Source organism: Cottoperca gobio, chromosome 18, assembly GCF_900634415.1.
Source record: "Cottoperca gobio chromosome 18, fCotGob3.1, whole genome shotgun sequence".
Taxonomy (NCBI): Eukaryota; Metazoa; Chordata; class Actinopteri; order Perciformes; family Bovichtidae; genus Cottoperca; species Cottoperca gobio.
Genome location: NC_041372.1, coordinates 5,255,895 through 5,279,460, shown reverse-complemented (window position 1 = coordinate 5,279,460; position 23,566 = coordinate 5,255,895). Strand labels below are relative to the sequence as shown.

The window sequence follows — 23,566 nt, the reverse complement described above, 5'->3', positions numbered from 1 at the left end:
CTTAAAAGTTGTGAGTCAGAAATCTGTGACCGGGTGTCGGAGCTTTCTGTGCTGCGTGATTGCTCGGTCCTGGAATAGCAGAATGCTTCCCAATAGCTACTTAATTCTAATGAGGGTTTTATGAGTCGTGATCAAGAGCTCATTGGCAACGCGTCCAGTCAATAGCGCCTTCTCTGCTGAGCAGAGCCTCGGCTTACGAGCCGACCCCGGCAAATTGACCCGAAGATTTATACAGCTATTTTCTAAAGGTCCCCATTCGTGGGCCTACAGTCAGGAAGGCAAATTAGTGTTTCAATGGATTTCACTTTCAATTTGAATGTGGAGTGGTTGGAACACGGCCCCGGCGAAGGGGAGGCCAGAGTAATGAACTCCTTTTGTGTTCTGCACACTTAGAAGATCAAATGCTTGAGGCTGTGAAGACATTCAGCACTGCAAGAGAGGATTTCCTTTGGCTTCTATAGGCGGTGAATCCTGAGTTTGTCGAACCTTTTACTTAAAACCACACTCTGAAGAGACCCCTGTTCAACTCGCATTGGAGTTAGTCAATTGGATTAGTTTTCATTTTGATATTAAAACTGTAAATCCATCAATCGAGGTACGTGTGCTTGAACAAGCCCTACTGTATGTGCAGTGCAAATGTTCATATGTTAACTGCAATAGATGGAATTCAAATAAACTAATATTCAGACAGGAAGCTGGTCAAAAATGGATATAACGTAATGTACATGTAATAGAGAACTACAAGAAACTTAAGCACAGCAGAGCTTTAAGCTAACTGCTAACCTCAGCATGATACAATGCTTCCAATGACAATGCTAACATTTAGTATGTATGTTTACCATTCTCGCTAACAGCATGCTAACATTTAGCATGTATGCTTACCATTCTCGCTAACAACATGCTAACATTTAGCATGTATGTTTACCATCCTCGCTATTTTAGTTTGAGTGTTAGCATGCTAACATTTGCTAATTAGCACCAAACACAGTCATAAATTAATCATGTGCGAGTGGACGACCAACATCAGTAGGATTTATCTTTTGAAGACCATGAATGTCTGTATAACAATCTAATAATTTAGTAATTTCAAGGTTATGTATTAGTGTAGCAATAATTGATGAATTAGCATGAAAGTAGCGTTTAACGTTGTAGATGGTCAGTTTTGCTGCGTTATAAACTGTTAGGCTGTTTAAATATATGATCAGTTTATAAAACTTGATTCATTCTTGTATATTAAGTCTGAAATGTTTCTCTGAAAAGTACTAACTGTCAAGTAACTGCAGTTGGGTGAAAAGGACATGTATTATGTAGCATGAAAAATAAATGTCAGAATTGTCAAAACAAAATTACTTTTAATAAGAATCATGTACTGTAAGTGGAAGAAAATCAGGCAACCCAACAATGTGTAAGAAGTATTTATTTCTCTTTTTAATTCCTTTTATTTTTTACTATTTGACAACCTATGCTGTATAAATGTACAGAAATATAGAAACTGTATTTACTGCAGTAGGTGGAAATATAGTAAAAACAAGCGAAAAAAGAAGCGACAGTAATATTCACAAACTTAAGTAAAGCATTGAGAATTTCTATTAGCCAATTAATGATTTTCTGTCCCAGTACAAAATTGACATGTCAACAAATTGTTGAGGAGACAACATCCTACACGCTTGTGTATCCATTTCAACTCGATGGCACCAGTCAGAAACTGAAAGCAATGGCAGAAAAGTGATAATCCTGTGACCTTATCTCCCGCTGACACCCACAACCCAGGACAGGGAGCGGTTAGATGGGCCACATTACTCAGCACTTTTAACCTTTCAGCAAACTCTCACAGGCTCTCCAGTTCATCCATTAACAGCCTGACAGTTTAGTGTCACTCAGTGGCCCTTTGGAGGGGATATGAACTGTTACAGTTCAGAGAATTATGGCCAGCCAGCCAGCGATCATAGCTACACCCCCCATGGGAGCCACCTTGCGTAGGCCAGGGTCTCCTGTCATGGCCTGGTGGTACAGAGAGCCACAAAACATCCCCATGCCCGCAATCAGGAGGGTCCCAGCCTGTATTGAGGGGAGACAGAGGTGACACACAAGAAGCATTTTTAAATCAGTGATGTTGCCGACAAATTGCAGATGTTTCATTCGTACTACAACCACGTGGGCTGGCGTGTTCCTTTAAGATTCTGCATCACAAATAACATGTATCCAACAAACATGTATATTTCTGATGGTATAATTCATTAGTTTTATGGTTGCCTATATTGTATTATATTTTGGAAAGACTTTGATAATTATATTTATTTTGAATATGATAAGTATGAGCTATTGTTACATTCTTTATGGCATGGAGGGACATTTCATATCCATAAAGCTACATTTGTTTTAATGCTACCCCATCTTTCAAGTAGTTTTTAATTGAAAACAGCCTGATGTAGCCGGTAGTGTAATGGTTATTGTGACAATAAATATACTGAACATCAGATGCATCCTAAATTGTAATATCCTATCTGTGCATGATTTTATCAGATCATAATTTCTATTGCTTCTAATTAGCTGAGCTAATCCACAATCTTTGCCCCCTGGCAACTGCAAAAAGCACCCCAAGTTTGAAATCACTGTAGCAGTGCTACTGCCGGTCTTCACAGCAGAGCGACGTAACTTTTTAAAGATGTCGCAATCTCCGTTCGGCTCAAATGCAAAACTCAGCTCAGATAAAGACGGAAGGAGCTCAAATGAAAAAAATTATTTGTGCATAATTTGACATCTAGTAACTTCTCCCATTTCTTGCCAAACTTAAGTAACACTATTAGACATAGTATAGTGGTAATAAGGTTAGAACATAATGTCCCAAAAGTAACGCTGAGCCTGTAGCCTCCAACTAGATGTCAGATCAGGGTTGCATTGGCTAACACTTTGATCACACGTAATTTGGCATGCATCTCCTTTTTCAGTTTGTTGATTTTCAATCAGGTATTTTGTGGTTTAACAAATCTTTAAATAGCCTTTACACTACACATACCTCGCACTGCAGGTTTGGCATGGGGAATTCTATTAGTCATAATGTGATGAAGCCAGGTCGCACAAAAACCCCCCACAATTTCACAGCTCTATTGCCAGCCACAGGTTTGTAATTATGGCTTATAGCAATACTGGTTTTCTGAGTGGGGACAGATGGGTAATGGCAGAATGACACTTACATTTTAAGGGACATTCAAGTGCATCCAGCCCTAAGAGTTTGTATTAGGCTTTCATACTCACCACAGCAGGTTTGCTCGAGTGGGCAGCACCCAGCAGGGCCAGGCTGTGGTAGAAATGGTACTTGTTGGCAGTTTCAAATAGCTGTAGAGGCAGACGCAGAGATGGAGCATTCAGAAAAATTCACCAAATTCTCAAAACTGCTTAAACAAGTTCATGATCTCTGATCACAGGAGTAAAACTGTATTAGGAGACATTTATTATCACAGTGCTATTTACATACCACTCTCTGGTAGTCATCAGGGTCGCTGTTTTTGAAGCCTAAAAACAAGAAATATGGAACACACAAATTACATAATGTATTATGCGATATGACTTCCACGTATAATTTGACACATTTTTGTTAAATATTTTTTTAATGTCATGAAGCTTTATGTTAGTTTAGACTTTAGTCAATGTTTGTGAACAATGGCATTGGTGAAAACAGGAGTGTAAAAAGTACTGTCTCAAGATGGATAGCAGGGTCAGTGCAGTCATAACATCAGGAGCTACATCCAGCAAACACCAGTTTACACTTGTTTGCCATTGACCTACTCCTCCATGACACACTGTGGAGGCGGGTCACCTTGATTACAATTGTTTATTTTACTAAATTAACGTGCTGCTTGCGGTATCGTTTGAATGCCGAATTAACCATTAGCCTATTACACATTAGCAGCATATAGTTGGTATTTAATTGTTATGCAGCTGCGCAGTTACAGAAGCCAATCTTAAATAGGTATTTTCTGGGACGGAGGCTGGAGTAGTAAGCCTCGGCATGGCACTGTTTTACTATCCAGTCTAATAGAAATACTCTTGCATTAGTGTGGAGTATATGCTAATGTAGAATTCCTACCGTGAGCTCCGTATGCCCCTGCAGCCACAGCCGAAGCCCCTGACAGAGCTGCTAACCTTCGGACAATAACAGAAGCGGTCATGTTTTGAAGCTGCGTTTGTATCCGACAAACGGAAGACTGAGGGCAATGCTGCCTTCACTGCACTTATGTAAATTCCCCTTCTTACGGATTATGGCTTTTCTTTGCATGAGATTTAACATAAGTAACAAAGCAACAAGTCACAGTAAATATAATACAGTGTAACACAACTGTACTGCAGAAGAAGGAAGAAGATAAATGCACATCAGCTGCAGGAATCTTTGTTTTAATTTATTATTATCTCATAAACGTTTGTAATTGTAATTGTTATTTAATTCCCAAATTAATTATACACTTATCTCTTAACAACGAAACACATATGCCTGCAAGCCTACAAAAGAATACAAAACAAAGGATAGCTAGAATAATATGACTCATTATAATTCACACTGATTTTAGCTTTCTGAATCACATCTCACTTTTTTAGCATTACACCCTTATACAGTCTGTGATTACGCCACTTTTATGAGTTGTCCGTACATTCTATAAATTACGCCTTTCTGTTGAGTGTTTTAAGGCACCACCACATAGAGCCGAAACTGCAGTCAATCTCCTTCTCCTGGCTGCCATGCACATCCGTTATCCGTTTGGAGGCTTGAACCAAAATGGCGACTGCCGTGCTACAGTTTCAGCCCATGGGGTGAATTTCATAACTCTACAAAATAGATCTGACACAGGCATGACACTTCAGCAGTGCTTTAATACATTTAGGCTTACCTTAGGCTATGTGAGTGTAAGCATTTCATACTTCTATGGCTGGTCAGTTTCATTGCAGAAGACACTATGTAAGCAGGAAAAAAGTGAAAAAACACATTATTCTATTATTTTATTCTGTTTTTTTGTTAAATCTGTTTATAGCTAAGCTTGTAGGAAATAAAAAAACTAAAATTCACTGTTATCCACTGTCCACTTCGCAAATGGAAAATAAAATAAAAAGTGTTTATATTTTTTAGGCCTCATGTCTGAAATGCATTATTTATGGCAGTGCTGAATTATGCTATTGTGCTGCTTTTGTATGAATAATTGATATTCTCCACAAAGGGGTTGCTTGGCTTTAGAAAGGGGTTTTATTCTGCTCTTTTTTTCAGCATCATCGTATGCACCAAATTGCCATATGACACTAGATGACATGCTCAGCGGTGCAGAGGGTGCATTGGTGTGCAGCACTTTGCAATTTGTCCATCACCTCAATTTGGGAAACACTGATGAATCTCTCCTGAATTGCTTGTAATGTTTGACGTGTTGTTTTGCCAGCAGGGGTGTTGGATATTAATGCGGAAGTTACCCTTTGATGAAAATACACTAATCCCTGCAGAGAGCCCACCAAAAGGGGGTGCTGTATTGCTTTCTCATGCCAAGGTTTGTCCGGGGATGGGGTGGGGTGGGGGGGTGTGTGCGCATTGAGGGGGCCGCAGGACTTCTTCCAATTATCATATTGAAATTACTTAGGGTCACACTGCATTACTGGGGAGTCGCAAAAACACAGTTTCTGTCAAGCCTCGTCCTTAGCTGACTTTGACACAGCATTAACACAATGCATACAATTAACACGTCTTAATGACCATGTAGCTAATTAAAAATAAGCCTGATGAGTCACAAACCTTCATCATCAACTGTGAACTGAACCTGTGGCTAGTGACTGTTTATGTTCTCAGAAATGTGTGGACTTTTATTTGGCATGATTTCTCCGCCTGCATGTTGGGTTGTGTGCAGAAGAATGCTTGCTTTCTGTGAAATCCACTCAAAATCTACTCTCACACACACTAAAACATAGGTCATTTTCAGTCTGGCCCATGGCAGATGGGATGGCGAGGACAACAATGAAGTATGGCTTTACATCTTGTTTTCACAGACAAGCAGCAAATTATCTCTAAGTCCCAGCAGCCGTGTGTCATGAGGTTCCTCCAAAAGCCAACATCCATCTCACTTCAGCCAACCTGCCTCTCCTCTCTTCTCCTCTCCTCTCCTCTCCTCTCCTCTCCTCTCCTCTCCTCTCCTCTCCTCTCCTCTCCTCTCCTCTCCTCTCCTCTCCTCTCCTCTCTCCTCTCCTCTCCTCTCCTCTCCAGTGACAGCTTCACTCTCCTTCCAAATCTTGGTGTATTTGAGTAGGTAGTAGATTGTTTTCCCCCTATCGAGCCGCCGTCCGAGGAAACACTCAGCTCTAGCAACAACAAAAACAGTGAAGCGCATGACAAGCTGAACACCGCTCGCTTTAAACGAGGAAATCGAGTGAGCACATCCTGCAAAGGGGAACTGGTAACTTGTCTTGCAACCTACACATTTACATGACAGCTGCTTTATTTCATCCCGGTGAATCCTTTTTGTTGGAGTAAGACAATGGCATGGTGTGACAAGCATAAAGAAAGATGCTTCGATTTCGAAATGAAACAAAAGAAATGTTGCTTCCTTGCCATTCGTTTCCACATAAGTGTATGCACACCTGGAATTTCCCTTTTCTTTCAGCTTAATGTACTGCTGCGGGTTGTTTTGAAAATCCAATCTCCTGCTCTTGTTAGCTATATTGTTTGGTTTATCTGGTGGCCATGCATCTTTGTTTTGCGAGGCAATTTTAATGCAAAGCAAATAGTGGAAGTGGAAGCAGCCGGTCTCGTCAACATCAAAATAAACGTTCTGCTTTCTTTTCTGTTAGCAGGTAACAAGACAGATGGGAACACCACAGCGAGACCTCACAGTTGTCATTATTTCAAGAAGTAAGATACACTCTGATTTAATATTGTCTGAAATGGGAATCATGCATTGTCATACTGTTGAAAATGTCAGAGGTGTCATCTCCTCCACTCTGAGTTCCTCGTGTCTCAGAGGTGTAATACAGCAGGGTTGCAGCAAAAAATCAAAACCAGGACTGCTCCATCCTGCAAGCAATGAAATGTCCTTTGTGTGCCAAAAGCTTTGCCTGCTGGGTGGCGTGCTCCGTCCTCCCCATAGATTTTGAAAGAACCCAACTTTTCTGAAATTCTCAATTAACCTTGATGTGTTTTGACAGTGGCAGCCCTTCACTGTCTTCATCTTGCTTTGAGGAGCCGCAACCGCAGCCAATTATCTATCTGTTAGGACGCTTTCATGTCTCTGAGATGTTTATTCACAAATGTACGTATTGTGCCCCGGTGCCACAGCTTTTCATGCTCCCGCTCTGTCACTCGTCCATGTCATTACATCCCTTTCAGCAAAGAGGAAAGAATGAGGGGAGAGAGAGAGAGAGAGAGAGAGAGAGAGAGAGAGAGAGGAAGGGAGGCCGAGAGAGATGGAAGAGACAGGCCTGTCGAGTGACATTTTGTCTGGGTGTGCAGGCTTTTGTGTGCTCGGGGAGACAACACCAGTCATTGCCATTACACTGGCTGGCAGAGCAGCGCACACACAGGACCAAAACAGCCTCAGGTACACACAGACACACACACACACACACACACATAAACACACACACACACACACACACACACACACACACACACACACACACACACACACACACAATAGTATTTGTCTCCATTCTCATGTCAACACTGAAAAATATTGTTTTGTGGATGTTTTCAGCAAAATACTTCTATTTTCTTTCTTTTGTTGATAGCATGGCAGCTTGTTCCTGATCCTGAGCTGACTGTATGTGCAGCTCCATACAATGCAATCAAAGCACATTCCGACGTATTATTAATCCACTGAATGATATTCAAACTAAGTCACTCTCTTCTAAATGTCAGGTTGTTTGTCCCCAGCATTTTTGCACGTACGAAAACAAACACCGAGGCATGCGCAAGCACACGATCTCAAACATGCACACACACACACTCACACACACAAAGTTGCGGTTTCAGCAGGCTCCCCACACCGAGCGAGCATAATTATCACACTCGTTAAGCTCATCTGCATCTCTCTTCAAAGGAGATCGATGCAAATGGGTAGGATTTAGCCACTGGCGGCAATTAGGCCAAAAAATATCCTAGCTGAAGAAACTCTGTTACAGCGAGGCAAAGTCGGTTTCATTGCAGGGAATAAATTCATTTTCTGCCCCTGCACTGAGCACGTAATAGAATCCCAAAATGAACATTTTCATTTACTCTCATGTCAAATCAAGTTCTGTTTAATTACGTCAGGTACCAGCCCTCCTGGTTATCACATAATCCTGGGCTTTAAGGTACAACTACTGGCTGTGTACCTGATGTGTCTTATTCCTGCCATAGAGCTCCATTGTTGTCCAAAAACACATAAATGAGCCACACCATTGCACTGGCATGTTCCTACTATAATATAAACACACTCTGGTTTATTTTGACTCCATCCCACATACACCATCCTGCTGCTGTAAATACTAATTAGCACACAAAATGTGTATTTGGCTGAAAATAGTCCCCAACAAATGCATTATTTACCAGCTGTGACAGCGACGTTGATATTGTTTTCACCTTGTGTGTGTGTGTGTGTGTGTGTGTGTGTGTGTGTGTCTGTCTGTCTGAGTCTGTGTCTGTGTGTCACTGTGTGTGAGTCTGTGTGTGTCACTATGTGTGATAGTGTGTGTATCCCTATGTGTGAGTCTGTGTGTGTATGTGTCACTGTGTGTAAGTCTGTGTATGTGAGTCTGTGTGTGTCACTGTGTGGGAGTCTGTGTGTATCTCTGTGTGTGTCACTGTGTGTGATTCTGTGTGTGAGTCTGTGTGCATCCCTGTGTGTGAGTGTGTGTCTGTGTGTGTCTGTGTGTGTGAGTATGTGTATGTGTCCCTGCGGAGTGTGTGTGTGTCTGTGTGAGTCCCTGTGTGAGTCTGTGTGTGTGTGTAAATCTGTGCGATTCCCTGTGTGTGTGAGTCTGTGTGTGTCCCTGTTTGTGTGTGTGTGTGTGTGTGTGTGTGTGTGTGTGTGTGTGTGTGTGTGTGTGTGTGTGTGTGTGTGTGTGTCTCATGTAAATCATAAAGTCAATCAATGTTAAATGTGTTTTTGTTTCTTTGGGGATGCTACAGACTGCAGACTCTCCAGGACACTTAACATAAAACACACATGCACACTAAATGCAGACAAAAAGATTTAATGGACAGCATTTAATAAATGCATTTAAGAATTTATTGCAGCGACCTTGCTGTGATATAGTCCTCTGAGGAAACACAAAAGCAGTGTTTCATCATCTTCCAGAAACCACAGAAGAAGACATCATCACAGTCTTGTACCAGGGAGTCCTGTATCTCCCTCTGCCAGCTGCAGGTGCGCCTGGCTGGATGCAGCAGACTGCACTTCATGGTCCATATCCTGGATGGCAGAGATGACACCCACGTGTCAACTTTGTCCAGCTCTTCCAGGAGCTCTTGCTCCATCTGACTGAGACGGAAGTGTCTCGCTGTGGTCCAGGCCTGTCAACATCACTCTTTAGTCTCAACCCCGAGATAATGTTGATAGTACATGCAACTACACAGTTCACTCTAAAGTCTGAAGATCATCTATATTCTTATTACCAGTTCAGTCATGAACAGATGTTTGATCCCTGTCATCTCAATTATTTCCTGCAATCTGTAAAAAAAATAAAAGTGTTATCTAACTGCTACAACTTTAACCCATTTGTAAAATAGCTCAAAAGTGTATGAGTCAAATGAAATATGAGTTTGACTCACTCCTCCAGGAAGCTTCTTCCTGTCAGCAGCCAGGTCTTCATGTCTCTGACAGATAAATAATCAGGAAGTTGGTCCTGCTGCTTCATGAGCAGAATCTGCAGCTGCACCTCAAGTTCCCAGTGAACAGAATGTAGAACTATAAACTAAGGTTCTGTCAAAATAGCCAATATGCAGATTAGGGAACTAATGAGTATTGAGTATATTATATTATATTATATATATCAAGTACTATGTATTCTTTTCACAGAAGTATCTCTGACAGGAAGTTTAGAGTCCACATCTTAAATACAGCACATTGCCATGTGTTCACTGGTTACAGACTAGTTATATTATATTATTATTATTAAAATCATGTTGGTATATTATTTAAGTGTGAGTTGAAAGGATTAGTCTGGGAATATTCCATATTTCTGTTATTGTCAAGAAATCCCACAAAGCCACCAATTTACTTACAAGTAGCCTCTTCCATAAGCCTCCATCGTTGTTCAAAACTAATCAATTAGCCACAAATGTGTTTTATTTTGAGTCATATAATTTATATCTTCGAGCTCCTTATTTTACATATTCCATATTCCCCTGCACAAAAGTTGAAAATGCCACAAAGAATGTAGCACAAAGAGGTGCTTAATAAACAACATGCATTCATACGATAACCCAACAATGTATTGTGCACAGTAACTAAGGTTACATAAGCATTGCATGTGTGCTGTGCAGCTGCCAAGGACTCGCGTTGACTTTGATTGGTGCCTGAGATTGCCCGTCATGAAGAAACATCCATCCTGTTGCTTCCTCTCCCTCTGTCCTCCGTCTTTTCCACATATGCTCCATCTATAGTTTATGCCTGCGCGTCCGTCAGAGAGTGAGATACACAGAGAGGCAGCGGATGAGCTGGCGAGCATCTTAATCAAAGCTGTCACACAACATGTATACCAGTCACATCGCGGCTTCATCCTAGGCTCTGCTGCCGCTAAGGTCATCCGTCGCATTCACTTTACTTTGCTTATTCCTCCCGTCAAGGCTCCATCAGTCTGTTTTCACACCTCTAATGAGCCCCCTTCTGAATGCTTGCTTTTCTAGAACAACACCTGAATTTCACACTGATGGACATGCAGACGCCTGGAGCTTGGAGAAGGAGGCGGAAGCATGGATGTTTCTGTCAATACGTTCAAAAATTATGAAGCTTTTAATGAATATTCTCATTTGGTAAACGTTGGCTAAAGTTGACCAGCATCCCTCCCAGCCTGAATTCCATCAGAGGGTTAATTAGCAGAGGGGAGTGTGTGGCTTAACGTGGAGGGTCTTTGGACACTTGGAAGAGATGGAAGAGCAGGTCATTGGAGGTTTAGCCGTGCCAGAATGACCAGAATAAGTGGTGAAAAATGTAGATGGCAGTATCGGGGCGAAGTTTTCTTTTGTTGGGAAGAGCAAAGAGGAATAGAAACGAAAACCTTTCGCATCAGCTTCACGGCAGATTTCTTTTTATAATCCTGGGCTCGTTTTTCATGTACCTGGAGAGAAGATGGGAAGTGGGAAATTGAACCAAAGAAAAGTGTTTTTATATGTCCTATCTCAAAGAGAAGTATCAGGGGATCATTTTCACAACGGAATGTCTTCATACATCAGCTCCATAAGTGACATAATGCTGCTCTCCTCCTTGCAGTGGAAGCTTTTCCAGCACAGTCCCATCATGTGCGAGAGACATGCATGGAAACCAGCGCTCTGCTACTGCTCCCTTCATCTACTGAGGTTATTTTAATAGCACATGTTGTGTTATTTATTTTTATTTTTCATTTTCATTTTCTAAACAACTTAAAATGAGAGCACCTACTGTCTGCCTTAACTGTACAGTTCATCTGTATGCAGCTTCCACAGTGAGTCCATTTTAACAGCTGTTATCTATAATTGCAAAGAAGACATAATTACCTTTTGCCAAGTTTGGCGCCGAAGACAGACAAATACTTTTGAAAGTAATTTTTTTCAGAGTTGCCCTTACTTTTGAGTGTTAAGAATATCTCATTAAAACAGAAGAGAAATGTTTTTCTGTGCTACTACAAATACCTGGGGAGGCAGGTATTGACAATTACAAGATACTATTGTTAGGCAGTTAAACTAATTCTCAAATTTGTATCTGTTCGTTCATTGGCATGTTAATTACTTTTTTGATTTTTGATTTTTTTCATCTTTATTTTGCCTAAAGTAAATGTAAAGCTCAGCCAAAATACAAAAAAATGAGAAAACACATTTTGGCCGCTTGTACCCACGATCTCGTCCCAATACAATGGAGTTGAATGTGGAGCTCTTAGCATTTAAAGAAAATGACATTTAACAGAATCCATTTTTCTTTGGCTGCACTGGATAATGAGCACGTCCAACTCAAGATAAACTAGTTTACAATCCGTAAATATATTCAGAGCGAGGAAGGTATCAGATGAAACGGTTGTGCTTGTGTAACCTTAGTTGCTGTTCACATTATGTTGTTGTTGAGATGACGTAAGTTTACCGTACTACTTTATGTTCGTACAGTATCCAGTGGAAAGAGATGCATACTTCAGCAGGAATAATTCCCCATTGTTATTCTGAGCTTGAAGAGTAGAATATTATCTAATTATCAGGCATAACACTTATATATTTACATGAGTAACAAGAGGACAGGTGTGAGTGTAACGTGCATTATTCAGTTTGATCAATTCCATTCCCATCCTCATTTGATTCCTTGCTTTAAGAATATTGATCTGTGCAGCCTTTCCCACTATACATGTTTCACTCCAGTCAGGTGTGCCCCTCCTGCAATCCCTCCATCCTTTTATTCCCTTACACTTAAACCCATTTTAATGAACAAGCTACTGCTGCTCCAACCCTGTATTGAAAATCCACAAAGTAATCTGTCAGCCATTATGCTCTGTTGTACAAATTGCAGGTCGTATTATCTTCAGTACTTTGTATTTCTTTAACTCTGATCTTGATTCTCCTCTCTGCTGCTGCAACACGCCCAGTTTCCCCCATGGGGGCTATTGAGGTTTCCATCTAATCACCTAATCTAATATGCTGAAAAGTTCAAGTGTTCTACACATCTCCAGCAAATTGTTGCTTTAAGCTGAACGTCACCCACGTGGAACAATGATGTTGCTTGTGATGGAGTCGTCGAGATGTCTGTCATTTGGATACTCTTCCCAGAGGAGCCACTTTCACTCCGCTTTCATCATGTGGATTTAACTCCGCTCGGCGCTCTATATCCAAACGCTTTGCTCACAAGGCAGCAAGCTGCAGCGGAAAACAAAAAGTTAATGCGAGGAGTGGATACATCAGATTTATCAAAAACAATTACAGTCAGGCCAGGATTAGTCTGCCTAATAACCTGGAAAATGATGTCTCGTTCTGCTTATTATTCATAATTTGCATGTGAACACAGAAACACACAGAAAGTATGCTGGACAAATGTGTGTGAGACTGGTGGGGAAACTTTACCGATGATTCCAACTCAGTTTTATTTTTGTAGTTCTATTTGTGTAGTTATATCAGTGACGTGCATGAGGTTCATGGCTGGGGAGGCACTGACTCAGAGTCAGATTTACAAATATATGAACCCAACTGAGTATCTTATTCACCATTTTCTTGGCAGCATGAACATTGACTACTGGTTATTTTTCATATCTCATATCAGCATTCTTTATACACACACAGTAAGGGACATATTTGGCCAAAAAAGAAGGTTACATTTATAGCGGCTCAGAGAGGAACATGTGTTGGGCTCACGTGCGCCCTCTTCAGTGCGGCAGAGTACTGTCTGCCTCACCTGGTGTCTTTACACTGTGGTTGATGTCCCATCAGCAAGACTAAATATGTTACACACATACATTACATACATTAACTGGGCTGTAGAAAGTCAGGACGCATAATAAAAGTGTCTGTAAACATTATATTGGCGACATACAGAGAGATAGCATCAGGCACGCGCCAAATGCATGCGCTCAACCTAGTTTGCGAGGGATTGCGCAATCCGAGGGGAGGGGAGGCTCGTCGCTGCCTCAACTCGCATCTCTCCTGTATCTAACAGAGGATACGCAAATTCAGCGATATTCACTATAAAATATGATCAAAATGATTGGAATCATACAGAAAATGCAGTTATAGCACAGAGCAGTGGATAGGCTACATTTATATTTGTTTTATTGTTATTTGTTTTTTTACTTTTCATGATGACTCCCCTGCCTCCCCTGACAGCACGTCCCGAGTTCTATCCGCAGTGTTACTTCCTGCTTAAGATTTGATCTACTGTACTTCTCAGATCTCAACTCTTACTTTGTTGATTACAATATTATCATAACCATATAAAATGATGGCAAAACTACAAAAATAAGACAAAAGCGGAATTAAAATGAATTATAAAGTACAAAAAAATTGCAAGATCTGTGTGTGAGTTTAGCATTTGCTGTGGCCCGTCACCACTATAAGAAGTGGAAGCCTCCTCCATGCTTAAAAGCACAATTTCTCTTTTATGTGAGTTTACTCTCTTCTTACCATGAATAATGCATCCAGCCCTGAGCTCCTCTCTCAGCAGGGTCCCACACACACACACACACACACACACACACACACACACACACACACACACACACACCACACAAACACAGGCCCAAGTACAGTAGAGGACATGGCATCAGAACTTATTAATGTTAATAATGACGACACATGCAAACATGATCACAAGGCCGTAAACCCAAAAGTTTCTAGGGCAGAGGAAGTTATGAAAAATGCAAAGTCACACTGTGCAGGTCTCTTTCTTTATACCTTACTGTGGCATCCGGCAGCCATAGGACATGTGGTGCAGCAATTAGCACTGGCCGATTCATGTGCATGGGGACTACGACAGCGCTCAAATGGATACAATTAAAAGCAGATGCCACTCTAGCTAATGTGGTGTGTACGTGTATTTGTGTGTGGTTGGGGGATGATAAGTTATATGGACAGAAAGACAGGGGGGCGGCATACGATGGGAACCAATGCAAGCTAACTACTTTAGCATTAATCTGGCAAGCTCCCTGCTGCTACAGATCAGAGAAGAAGGATATGATGCCCGACCCCCAGAGGCTAGAGGCTTACTGAGGAGCAGAGATATAGAAAAGGGAGGGAGGGAGGGAGGAGAGCGGTAACCATGCAAGGTAGAGGAGTTCTCAGCTAGTATGGGAAATGAAAGACCGGTCGAGATCATGGTAAGAACATCGCCAGGAATCCAACATCCTTGCTGAGGTGAGAGTGAAGAAGAGGGAGGAGATGAAGGAGGTGAAAGAGCAGGCTTACTGCAACATGGGAGTGGAAGTAAAATGAGGGATGAGGTGGAAGAGGGAGCGGAAACCACTCAGAGTCTACTGGGAGAGATTTGCTGGGAGATGAGCTGGAGGTGGACGAGGTAAAGGGGGAGTGAGAGTGTGGTTTCAAGCAGCTTTAGAGTGAATACATGTGAACACGCTTGTCCTGCCGTGTAGACTGAAGGGGCTTGTATGTCTGCTCATCAACAATATTGAGACCAACTCTTTATGACATCTTCTTTTAGGAAGTTTTTCCTTGTGCGATGCGAGGGTCTAAGGACAGAGGATGTTGTAACCTGTACAGTCTGTAAAGCACACTGAGACAAATGTATAATTTGTGATATTGGGCTATACAAATACATTTGATTTGATTTTGATTTGATTTGATCTTGATGCCTAGCCTTTGATAGCAACTAGAAATGATGACCCTTGATCAAATCCAGAAACAGAAAGCCCCCCCGGTAACCCCGTATTTAACGTCACAAAGCTATGAACTGTGGGTTTCTCCTTCAGGCAAAGTCTGCAAAAATGCAGACTTACCGAAAGTGTGCATAAAATGGTCACAATGTCTGCGAGAGAGCCCTCGAGCACTACACTGTTTGACAGTGGGACAGCCCTAAGCCCTCTCGGACTTCCGAGTCCGTGAGTCTGTGAGTGTGGACACTGGGATCGGGCCAATGATATCATCAACACTTTCAGACAGACAGATGACGAACTTCCCCGTGATGAGACCAAGTGAGATATGTGATAATCTCGAGGGCAGTAATGCATCATTCTCTTGTTTCGCTATTAAACTGAGAGTTCGTTCTGAATGCTCATTTATCATTATATTATGGCAAGGGTCACACCTCGGGGTGACTGACAACGGACCGCCATGTTTACTGCTAAGTGCCATTAACACTCCATTGAACTACATAATGCCGAAACTATCGTTCCGTCTCATGTCTGACTCATAAAACACATTCTCAGAGGCTGCTTCACCCCACAACAAACTCCGTTCCAATAAAGTAATGACATAAGCCTCGAAGATAAACCCTGCCTTACGGCGATAAGCGAGTATGTGAGAAACAAAAGAGGATGCCAGGAGGTACAGTAAAGAGCGGGAGAGGAGGAGAAAGTAAGGTTGAAAGAGAAGCGGTTACCGACCCGGAGGGCAGATGCCTCGTGGCGGGCAGGAAGCTAGAAAGAGAAAAGAGAGAAAGAGAAGAGAGAATGAATGTGAAGCCACAAGGAAGTCAAGAGAGATTACCGGAGATGAAGTTAGAAGTGAAGAAGGGTAAATCAGTGTAAGGAATTCAGACAGGGTGTCATGTGTAAGAAGTTTAAAGGTGTAATGGTGAGAATGTGGACGACGGAGCAGGGTGAGATTTTGAACTTCCAGTGTCCCGAGTGTGAAGCTTTTAGAGGATAATAGCTGCTGCAGGAAACAGGAGGGGAATGAGCACATTTCATTGAAAGTGCATTTGAGCCATGCAGTTCCTCTGCCTCTCCTGGCACGCTAGCATCCGACTGTTCTAAAGCCCAGTCTCTGTTCCCCAAAACAGCTTTGTGAATTAAAAGCTCCTGGCATCCGCTAGCTGGAGTTTGTTCTCGGCTATTTGGAATGACATCTTTGCAGGCCTTCTCTCCCATCGAGGAATAATAACGACGCGTATAATGTGCACATGTGCTCAGGTGAGTGCTTATAATGAGTCATAAACAATCAAATAATTGTTTCTCTTTAATATTCTGTTTCAATCTTCGTGATGGTGTGGGCTCTAGCAGTGTGCACACAGAAGGGATTTGTGGGCATGCTCAATAGGTCAGGTCAGCGGGAAAAGCAAATTAGGCGGAGAGAAAATAGGCTTTATGAGATCGCAATGACATATTATTGTAAACACACCCTGTGTGTGTGTGTGTATGTGTGTGTGTGTGTGTGTGTGTGTGTGTGTGTGTGTGTGTGTGTGTATGTGTGTGTGTGTGTGTGTGTGTGTGCATATGCAAGTCTTAATTAACCTTGTTCTCTCCCAACTGTTTAAATTCCGAGCAGTTTGAAAGGCGAGAGATAGGGAAAGAGAGCCCGAGGCTCGTGTCTGCAGGGGCCACATCAAAGGGCCATTTGACTGGTCACTTGTGCGTAGAACTGCGCTAATCATGCACAGCCCACTATAATGGTGTTATTGAGGCATAGGATCATACATACACACCGCGGTGGGATTCTCCACAGACCTGCAGCTCCCCCTGGGGCTCCACAGCCACAGTGGCAAACTGACCTCTAACACAGTATATATCACGACTGGTACTCTGTGTGGAGGGAGGGAGGGAGTGTGTGCTTCTTCTGTGTTAAGGGAGGGCAGAAAGGACCGTGTGCGTCATGACACATGTGTTTGCTACCAATGTATCAATGCAGTCCATCAGAGCCAAACAGCCAGGAGTTGTGAGTTGTGTGAAACAGGATTGTGTGTGTGTGTGTGTGTGTGTGTGTGTGTGTGTGTGTGTGTGTGTGTGTGTGTGTACGTGTGTGTGTACGTGTACATGTGTGCACATCTTTGTGTGGGTTCAGCTGTCAGGTGTCCCTGGAGGGCCATTACCTCTGATGCTTGGCTCGGGTCTATGAAGTGTAGGACATCAACGTCACCCTATACATGAAGACACACACACACACACACAGGCCCGCTACCTCCTCACCATGGCCTGATGGGATATCACTGGGGGAATGTACATCCACCACATTTGTCTTAATAGCCGAGATGGTAGCCCCAAAGCGATGTCTCTCTTCCTTTCTCTCTCTGGTTCATCTGTGTCCCTCAGGTAGCTGGATGTGTCCGAAGGTAAAAAGCACAACGAGCTGACATGATGTTTTGGCTGATTGACGACAGGCTAGCTCCCCACATGAGTGGAGAAGCAGCCCGTTTCCCTGCCTGGGGTTTATACAAGGAGCTGAATGAACGCCGGCGCATGGATGTTAAGCAGTAAATCTTCTCTACAATGAGATCTGGATGCTGCCGGAGAGCACATGGGAGTCATTTGAATATGACCGGGGGTGGCACTCATTATACTTCTGCTTAAGTGACTGCAGATAGTAGCGAAAACAAGCAAAGATGGAGCATAATCAAAAGTTGTTTTCAGAAGAATTTCTATCCTATGAGCTGGCAATTTCTGGCAGGAAACCAGCCCACAAACTATGGATACATGGTTCTGCAGTGGGAGAGTGACTGAGGCAGATGTTAGGTTGTGTTACGACCCAATAACAAACATGTGGCTGTGCTGCATCCAGAGGAGCAGGTGTTGCCTCCACACAGCCATTACCATCTGCATTGATGAGATCAGGGACTCAGCCATGCTGGATGTTAGAGGGTTATTATCCCTTATAGTAAAACATAAAATTAATAAATGTACAAGGTGGTGAAATAAGCAACCCACCCCCAAAAAATCTGTTCCAAAACGGACCTAGTGCTGATTAATGAGTGTATGTCCTAATCTTATTGTGTATCATTTTTTATCTCCTGTGATATCACTATAAAACTCATTTAATACACCATTTGGCACTCAAAATACTGCTGTGATATGTATCCCTTGGTGATTAACATGTTTAGCCTCCTATAGGGATTAGCCAGGCAGAATAGAGAATTACTTGTTTGTAATTGCTGTGTGTTGAAAGGGTAAACTATGATGGATGGAGAGACGGAGGGGAGCGTCTGATGTAAGGATCAATGGAGGGATGCTTAAGGTTGTTGGGGGAATTGTGAAGGGATAGTGGAAAAGGAAAGATGCAGGATGGAGGGATGAATGAGGGGAGGAGATGAAAACAAATGGGCTAGTATCCCTTTAACTTCTCCTGACGTCATGCTGATGCAGATCTGCCCGGCTGGATGCGAGCAGAGGAGAGGAGGAGAGGGATGCCGAAAAAATGAAACTCCTCAGCACAAATTTTTCACATCTCTCTGCGGGAAAAGATGGAGACCAACCTTACGACACCCTCTACGGATTAATCCCTATTTTCACCATTGAGTGAACTTGAGCTCGTGCTGTCACCGCTACAGAAACGGAGGTAAACGCGACACAGTTTTTAGTTGAAAAGCGACCATATTGAGGTCAGAGGAAAGCGTTGCCAAGGCGACCAGCTTGCTAGGGAGGACACTGCGGCGCGCGTCATAGGCCTACGCCGGGAACGAGCGTGCGAGCGCACGTGCGCGCGCGCGCCAGTTAGCTGAGGCGGTCACGGCATCCACACAGCAGCAGCAGCGGCAGCAGAGGCAGCATCTTCACACACAAGATTACCGGAAGACCCCGCAGTCTGTGCCCGCCGTTACCGAGACGAGCTTGAAGCAAGCCGAGGCTTGCACCGTGATTTGAACTGGTGCTCGGCGGTGTCGGAAGTCTCCTTGAGGGGATTTATTGAGGATTTATCGACGACGTCCCAGAAAAACGCTCAAAAACACTGAGTAGCAGCAACCATTGGTCGGCACAGGTGACACTTCTCGGCTGTGTAAATCTCCCCAAAGCCCGCAGACACGAGTTATTGTGGGTTATTTTTTTGTCGTATTAAGGCCTCGATAAAAACAGACATTCTTCCTGAAGCAAACCGGACTGTCAGCCGAGAAATTAATTAATATATTGCCGTGCTGGAGAAGACGGGGACTGATCCGAGCCAGCCCTGCTCGGATGGGGAATCATACTATCCTGCTGTATGTGGTTGTAATGCAGTAGAGCAGCTTTGTTTTTGGGATTCAGTCTTTACTGTCATTGTCTCCAGTCATGAAGTCCCACCTGCCGGCCCGGTTGGATTGAACGGTATAGTGCTGTCTGGGGGCATCTTTTGAAGGTAGTGGGTTTTTTTTTTAAATTTATTTTTTAATACATTCTTTTTTCTTTTCTTTTTTAGAAACGAGCACTTTTGTTTTTGCTCGCTTGACATTTACCGCTGCTGGAGAAAGGTTTAGTGAAGAGGACAAGGAGGAGAAGGAGAAATCTCAGGAAAAAACCCATCAGTGGGAATCTGGCACTCCACCAGCCCCCGTGGATCACAAATTAACAGGTAGGCTGAGGTTTACATGCTCACTGCTCATTTCTGAGGAGATGATTTTTACCTACTGAAAAATCCACTAAATGATGTTGTTTGGATTGATTATTTCTCCTAATGTGCATTTATTAGCATGGACCAGAATCAACAACATAGATTTTTTAGTATACAAATGTGTTATCTTTAACTTTCTATTGCCTACATGTCATTTCTGAAACTCATTTTTGGACCATTAATGGAGATGTTGTCAACAGGCCACTGAATTTCTTTTGGAGTTGTCCAAAACATGTCTGCAATGAATCTCATCTTGTACTACAGTTTTTCTGACCAATCTGTTGGATTTTGCAGCATGTTATTGAATGTTGTACGGATGTGTATTTGCTGTGTGGCGGTGTCAAACCTGTTGTGACTTGAGTCGTGCTTCAAGCAGACGAGCTGCTCCTTCATAACAGTGAAGATGTATCCTCTGAACCATTGATGAGGACTCGGACTCAGAACTCCTCTGATGGAATGAGAGAAACAGAGGCTGCTATTCAGTCAGGCTGAGCTCATTTCTCTGTCCTTGTAACGTGCAGAATATCTATCTTATTAATCAAAGGGCTTCGCTGAGATTGCATCAATGCCAGATCAGTCATTGCACATATGGTGATCATTGTGCACTTCTTTAATTGTGTATTGTCTGGAATATCTGGAGATACATTTGAGTGGAAGGGTAATTTTACATGCAAACCGGCCTGTGTTGCTGACAGATGCACAGACTACTAACACTAACAAAGGTCTCCCTTCAACAGTTAAGTCATCCTTCAACTTAATATGAACATATCTTCATGGGGTCTTTATAGTCAAAAGCGCCAGGAAACGCCATGGCCATGAGAACATATTTCCCTAAATGCTCCTCTCCTCTCCATGCACACACAAATAGATGCGCACACACACAGCAGGAAGAATGGGGAGCATTTATATGCTGTGGCGGGTGTTGTGGGGCATTCGGATCGGCAGGGCCTGCTAGATCATAGAATTCAGCAGGGACAAGAAGACCTCTGTTCTTATCTGCGGCGATGAGAAGGGGAAGGCAGTTCGGCTCGGCTCGGCTTCTCTTCCTTGGTTTAAGCAGCTAGTCTGCCCTATATAGCAGATAGTTATATCTCCTGGGGAGAAAGCATTTTAATGGAGGCAGGGGGGGGAAATGTGGGACTGTCCTTGTGCTAAATAGATGTTGTCACAGAGGAGTTGTTATTTATCTCGATGGCAGCTGGCTGGAAACTTTGAAGACCTATGGAGATATTTAAGGGGGGGATAAAGGTGGCCAGCTAATGCATTGTGGAGAGTGATTACAGCCATTTGTGTGTGTGTGTGTGTGTGTGTGTGTGTGTGTGTGTGTGTGTGTGTGTGTGTGTGTGTGTGTGTGTGTGTGTGTGTGTGTGTGTGAGAGAGAGAAATATGTACACACAGAATTGGGCAAAGGGGGGGGGGGGGGGCATTTCTGCAGCAGTGCAATATGGTGTAACTCATTTTGGGTCAGTGGCTGATTTACAAAAACAGAGGCCAGGTGCCCTTGTCAATGAGGCCTGTGGACGCTACTGTGTGAGTGTGAGTGTGTGTGAGCGGCCTGCATGCAATAATGTGTGTGTGTCCCAAGCAAATTCATGCAAGACCCCTAAGAAAACATCCATCCTGGTCAAGGTGCAGCAAAGCTGAAGGCAGATGGAGCTGAAGCGTTCGAAGCCTGTTGGTAGATTGATGACTCCTAACAGATGCAGGCTAGTGTTACTATAGGGCTGGTTGAAATAGCCATCACAATCACACTTTCAAAGTCCCTTTTAAAAGCCTTGTCTGTTTACTGATAATTGTATTTCTTGCTATTTATTTTTTCAATGGAGATAAATCAGTGACAGCAGGTCCCCCCCCCAGTGCGTTAGGATGTTTTCTGACTGTGCAGATGACAGCAGTTGCTGCTAATTTTAGGTGAGAGATGTCATCTGTGTAAAAAGAATCTTCGGCATTATGGCAGCTGACATGGTGACTGGAGAACTGGAGACTCATCTGATGAACGCTAGTGAAATTAAATGTTTGTTTAGCAAACTCGAAATGAATTAGTAAAGCCAAGGCTGGCTGCACACGCAAGTCCTCAGGGAGGCGCTGTTGTTCATATCTCCCTTCTGTTACAAGAAAGCGGAGGAAGTTAACTATGTGTGTCAGTCATTGCTTTGAAGGTGCACAAATGTATATTCAAGACTGCTGGCATCATTTTATTTCCCCAACAGCGAGAATACGTCTTCTACTTCAACGTGAACGTTCCAATGCGAGTGTTCAGATAAGTGATGTAATATTTGCACAATCGTGGGATTTGTTGAGAAAAGTTGATTGAGAGTCGTGTGTTCGACAGACACGCACCTAATTGTGTGATTCTATGACTCGTACCTGTTGATGCGGCCTCATCCGTGTCACTACTGAACTCCACCGCCCAAACCCTGTTCTCTCTGCTTCTCTAGTACAACATAAAGCTGATTAAATGGAATAGCTCAACAATGGATTCTATTTTTATAGAGCAAGGCTTGGTAATTGACAACAAGCTGTTCACAATGGGAATATGCTTCTCTTTCTCCCTTGAGCCACGTCTCCTCATGTAATCACCCGTGTGGTTGTCGTCATGTGTAGGCGACTGCTCTTTGCCCATTGTGTTACATCAACTTTTGCACTACCTCCCTGCTCCGCCACAGACCGTATGCTTTGGTAAGACCATATATATAAACTCCGCATGCCTTTATTCCTCGTTCATGTATTAATTTCTTTCTCTTCTCCATCCATATGTGGCCGAATCCTTCATTTGGTTCAAAGGGAGACTGGTTGTTTTTTTTTTCGCGAGGAGTGTGTGTCGTTGCTATGGCAGCATCTTTTTAGAAAGGGTAAGCCCCGCAAAGATTTTAAACCTGAAGCTTTTGTTTTGTTTTCACTGTTTCACTTGTATGTGTGCTCCTGCATTTGCGCGTGTATGTTAAGGCTGCAAAATTAATCAAAAAACAACCGGCATCACCATATCGACTGCTGCAATGTCTAAATAGCTGGAGGCTGCATTTCTTTCTCTTTATGATAAAGCCCAGTAAACAGTGTTCTGTGGTGTTGACATGAAATCGTTATGCCCAAATATTTTACTCCATTCAAAATAAGCAAACCTAAGCATTAGCATGTCCTATTCACTCGCGTTTTTGCAGCGTTCAAAAAATGCATCTGCAAAAGCTGGATGCCCATATTTTGTAATATTATGCAGTCCTTGCGTATGTGGTGGTGAATGCTGCCAGAGTTATTGAAAGAGTAAAGGTAAAATATTATATTATATTGTCGAGGATTGTTTTCTGAGGAAAGTACCCCCATCTTCCCAACTCAGCCTGTCAGTGCGTCTGTGTTGTTGCCATTCTCTGAGAGTGCTGGTCTCCCACAGTCCCTGCACAGTGGCCCATCTCTCTCCTTTTGTCTGAGCCTGTT

At 42.8% G+C, this 23,566-nt stretch overlaps 2 protein-coding genes across 3 annotated transcripts in view; one reads left to right on the top strand and one right to left on the bottom strand.

The window, feature by feature from the left end:
• Positions 1 to 1,399: 1,399 nt before the first annotated feature.
• tmem256 (transmembrane protein 256) lies at positions 1,400 to 4,229 on the bottom strand. Its single transcript, XM_029454930.1, has 4 exons — positions 4,088 to 4,229; positions 3,476 to 3,513; positions 3,256 to 3,336; positions 1,400 to 2,058 (listed from the first exon to the last, which is right to left on the bottom strand). The coding sequence occupies exons 1-4, from the start codon at positions 4,167 to 4,169 to the stop codon at positions 1,915 to 1,917; spliced, it is 345 nt and encodes a 114-aa protein (XP_029310790.1). The 5' UTR covers positions 4,170 to 4,229; the 3' UTR covers positions 1,400 to 1,914.
• Positions 4,230 to 19,016: 14,787 nt separating this feature from the next.
• The window catches only part of LOC115023467 (neuroligin-2-like), a 148,242-nt gene continuing 143,692 nt past the window's right edge, over positions 19,017 to 23,566 (top strand). The window contains exons 1-2 of one of the 2 annotated variants that reach the window (XM_029454469.1): positions 19,017 to 19,854; positions 19,946 to 20,098. The gene's annotated coding sequence lies outside the window, so the exon portion shown is untranslated. The remainder of the gene's footprint in view (positions 19,855 to 19,945; positions 20,099 to 23,566) is intronic. The other variant, XM_029454470.1, reaches the window with a different exon arrangement.

What these genes read in the sequence shown, in the direction of transcription:
- tmem256 (XM_029454930.1), bottom strand. Translation starts at nt 4,169, where the DNA reads ATGACCGCTTCTGTTATTGTCCGAAGGTTAGCAGCTCTGTCAGGGGCT. An exon ending in AGGGGCATACGGAGCTCACG is followed by an intron (nt 3,514 to 4,087) that starts GTAGGAATTCTA and finishes TCTTGTTTTTAG; the next exon opens with GCTTCAAAAACAGCGACCCT. An exon ending in CTGATGACTACCAGAGAGTG is followed by an intron (nt 3,337 to 3,475) that starts GTATGTAAATAG and finishes CTGCCTCTACAG; the next exon opens with CTATTTGAAACTGCCAACAA.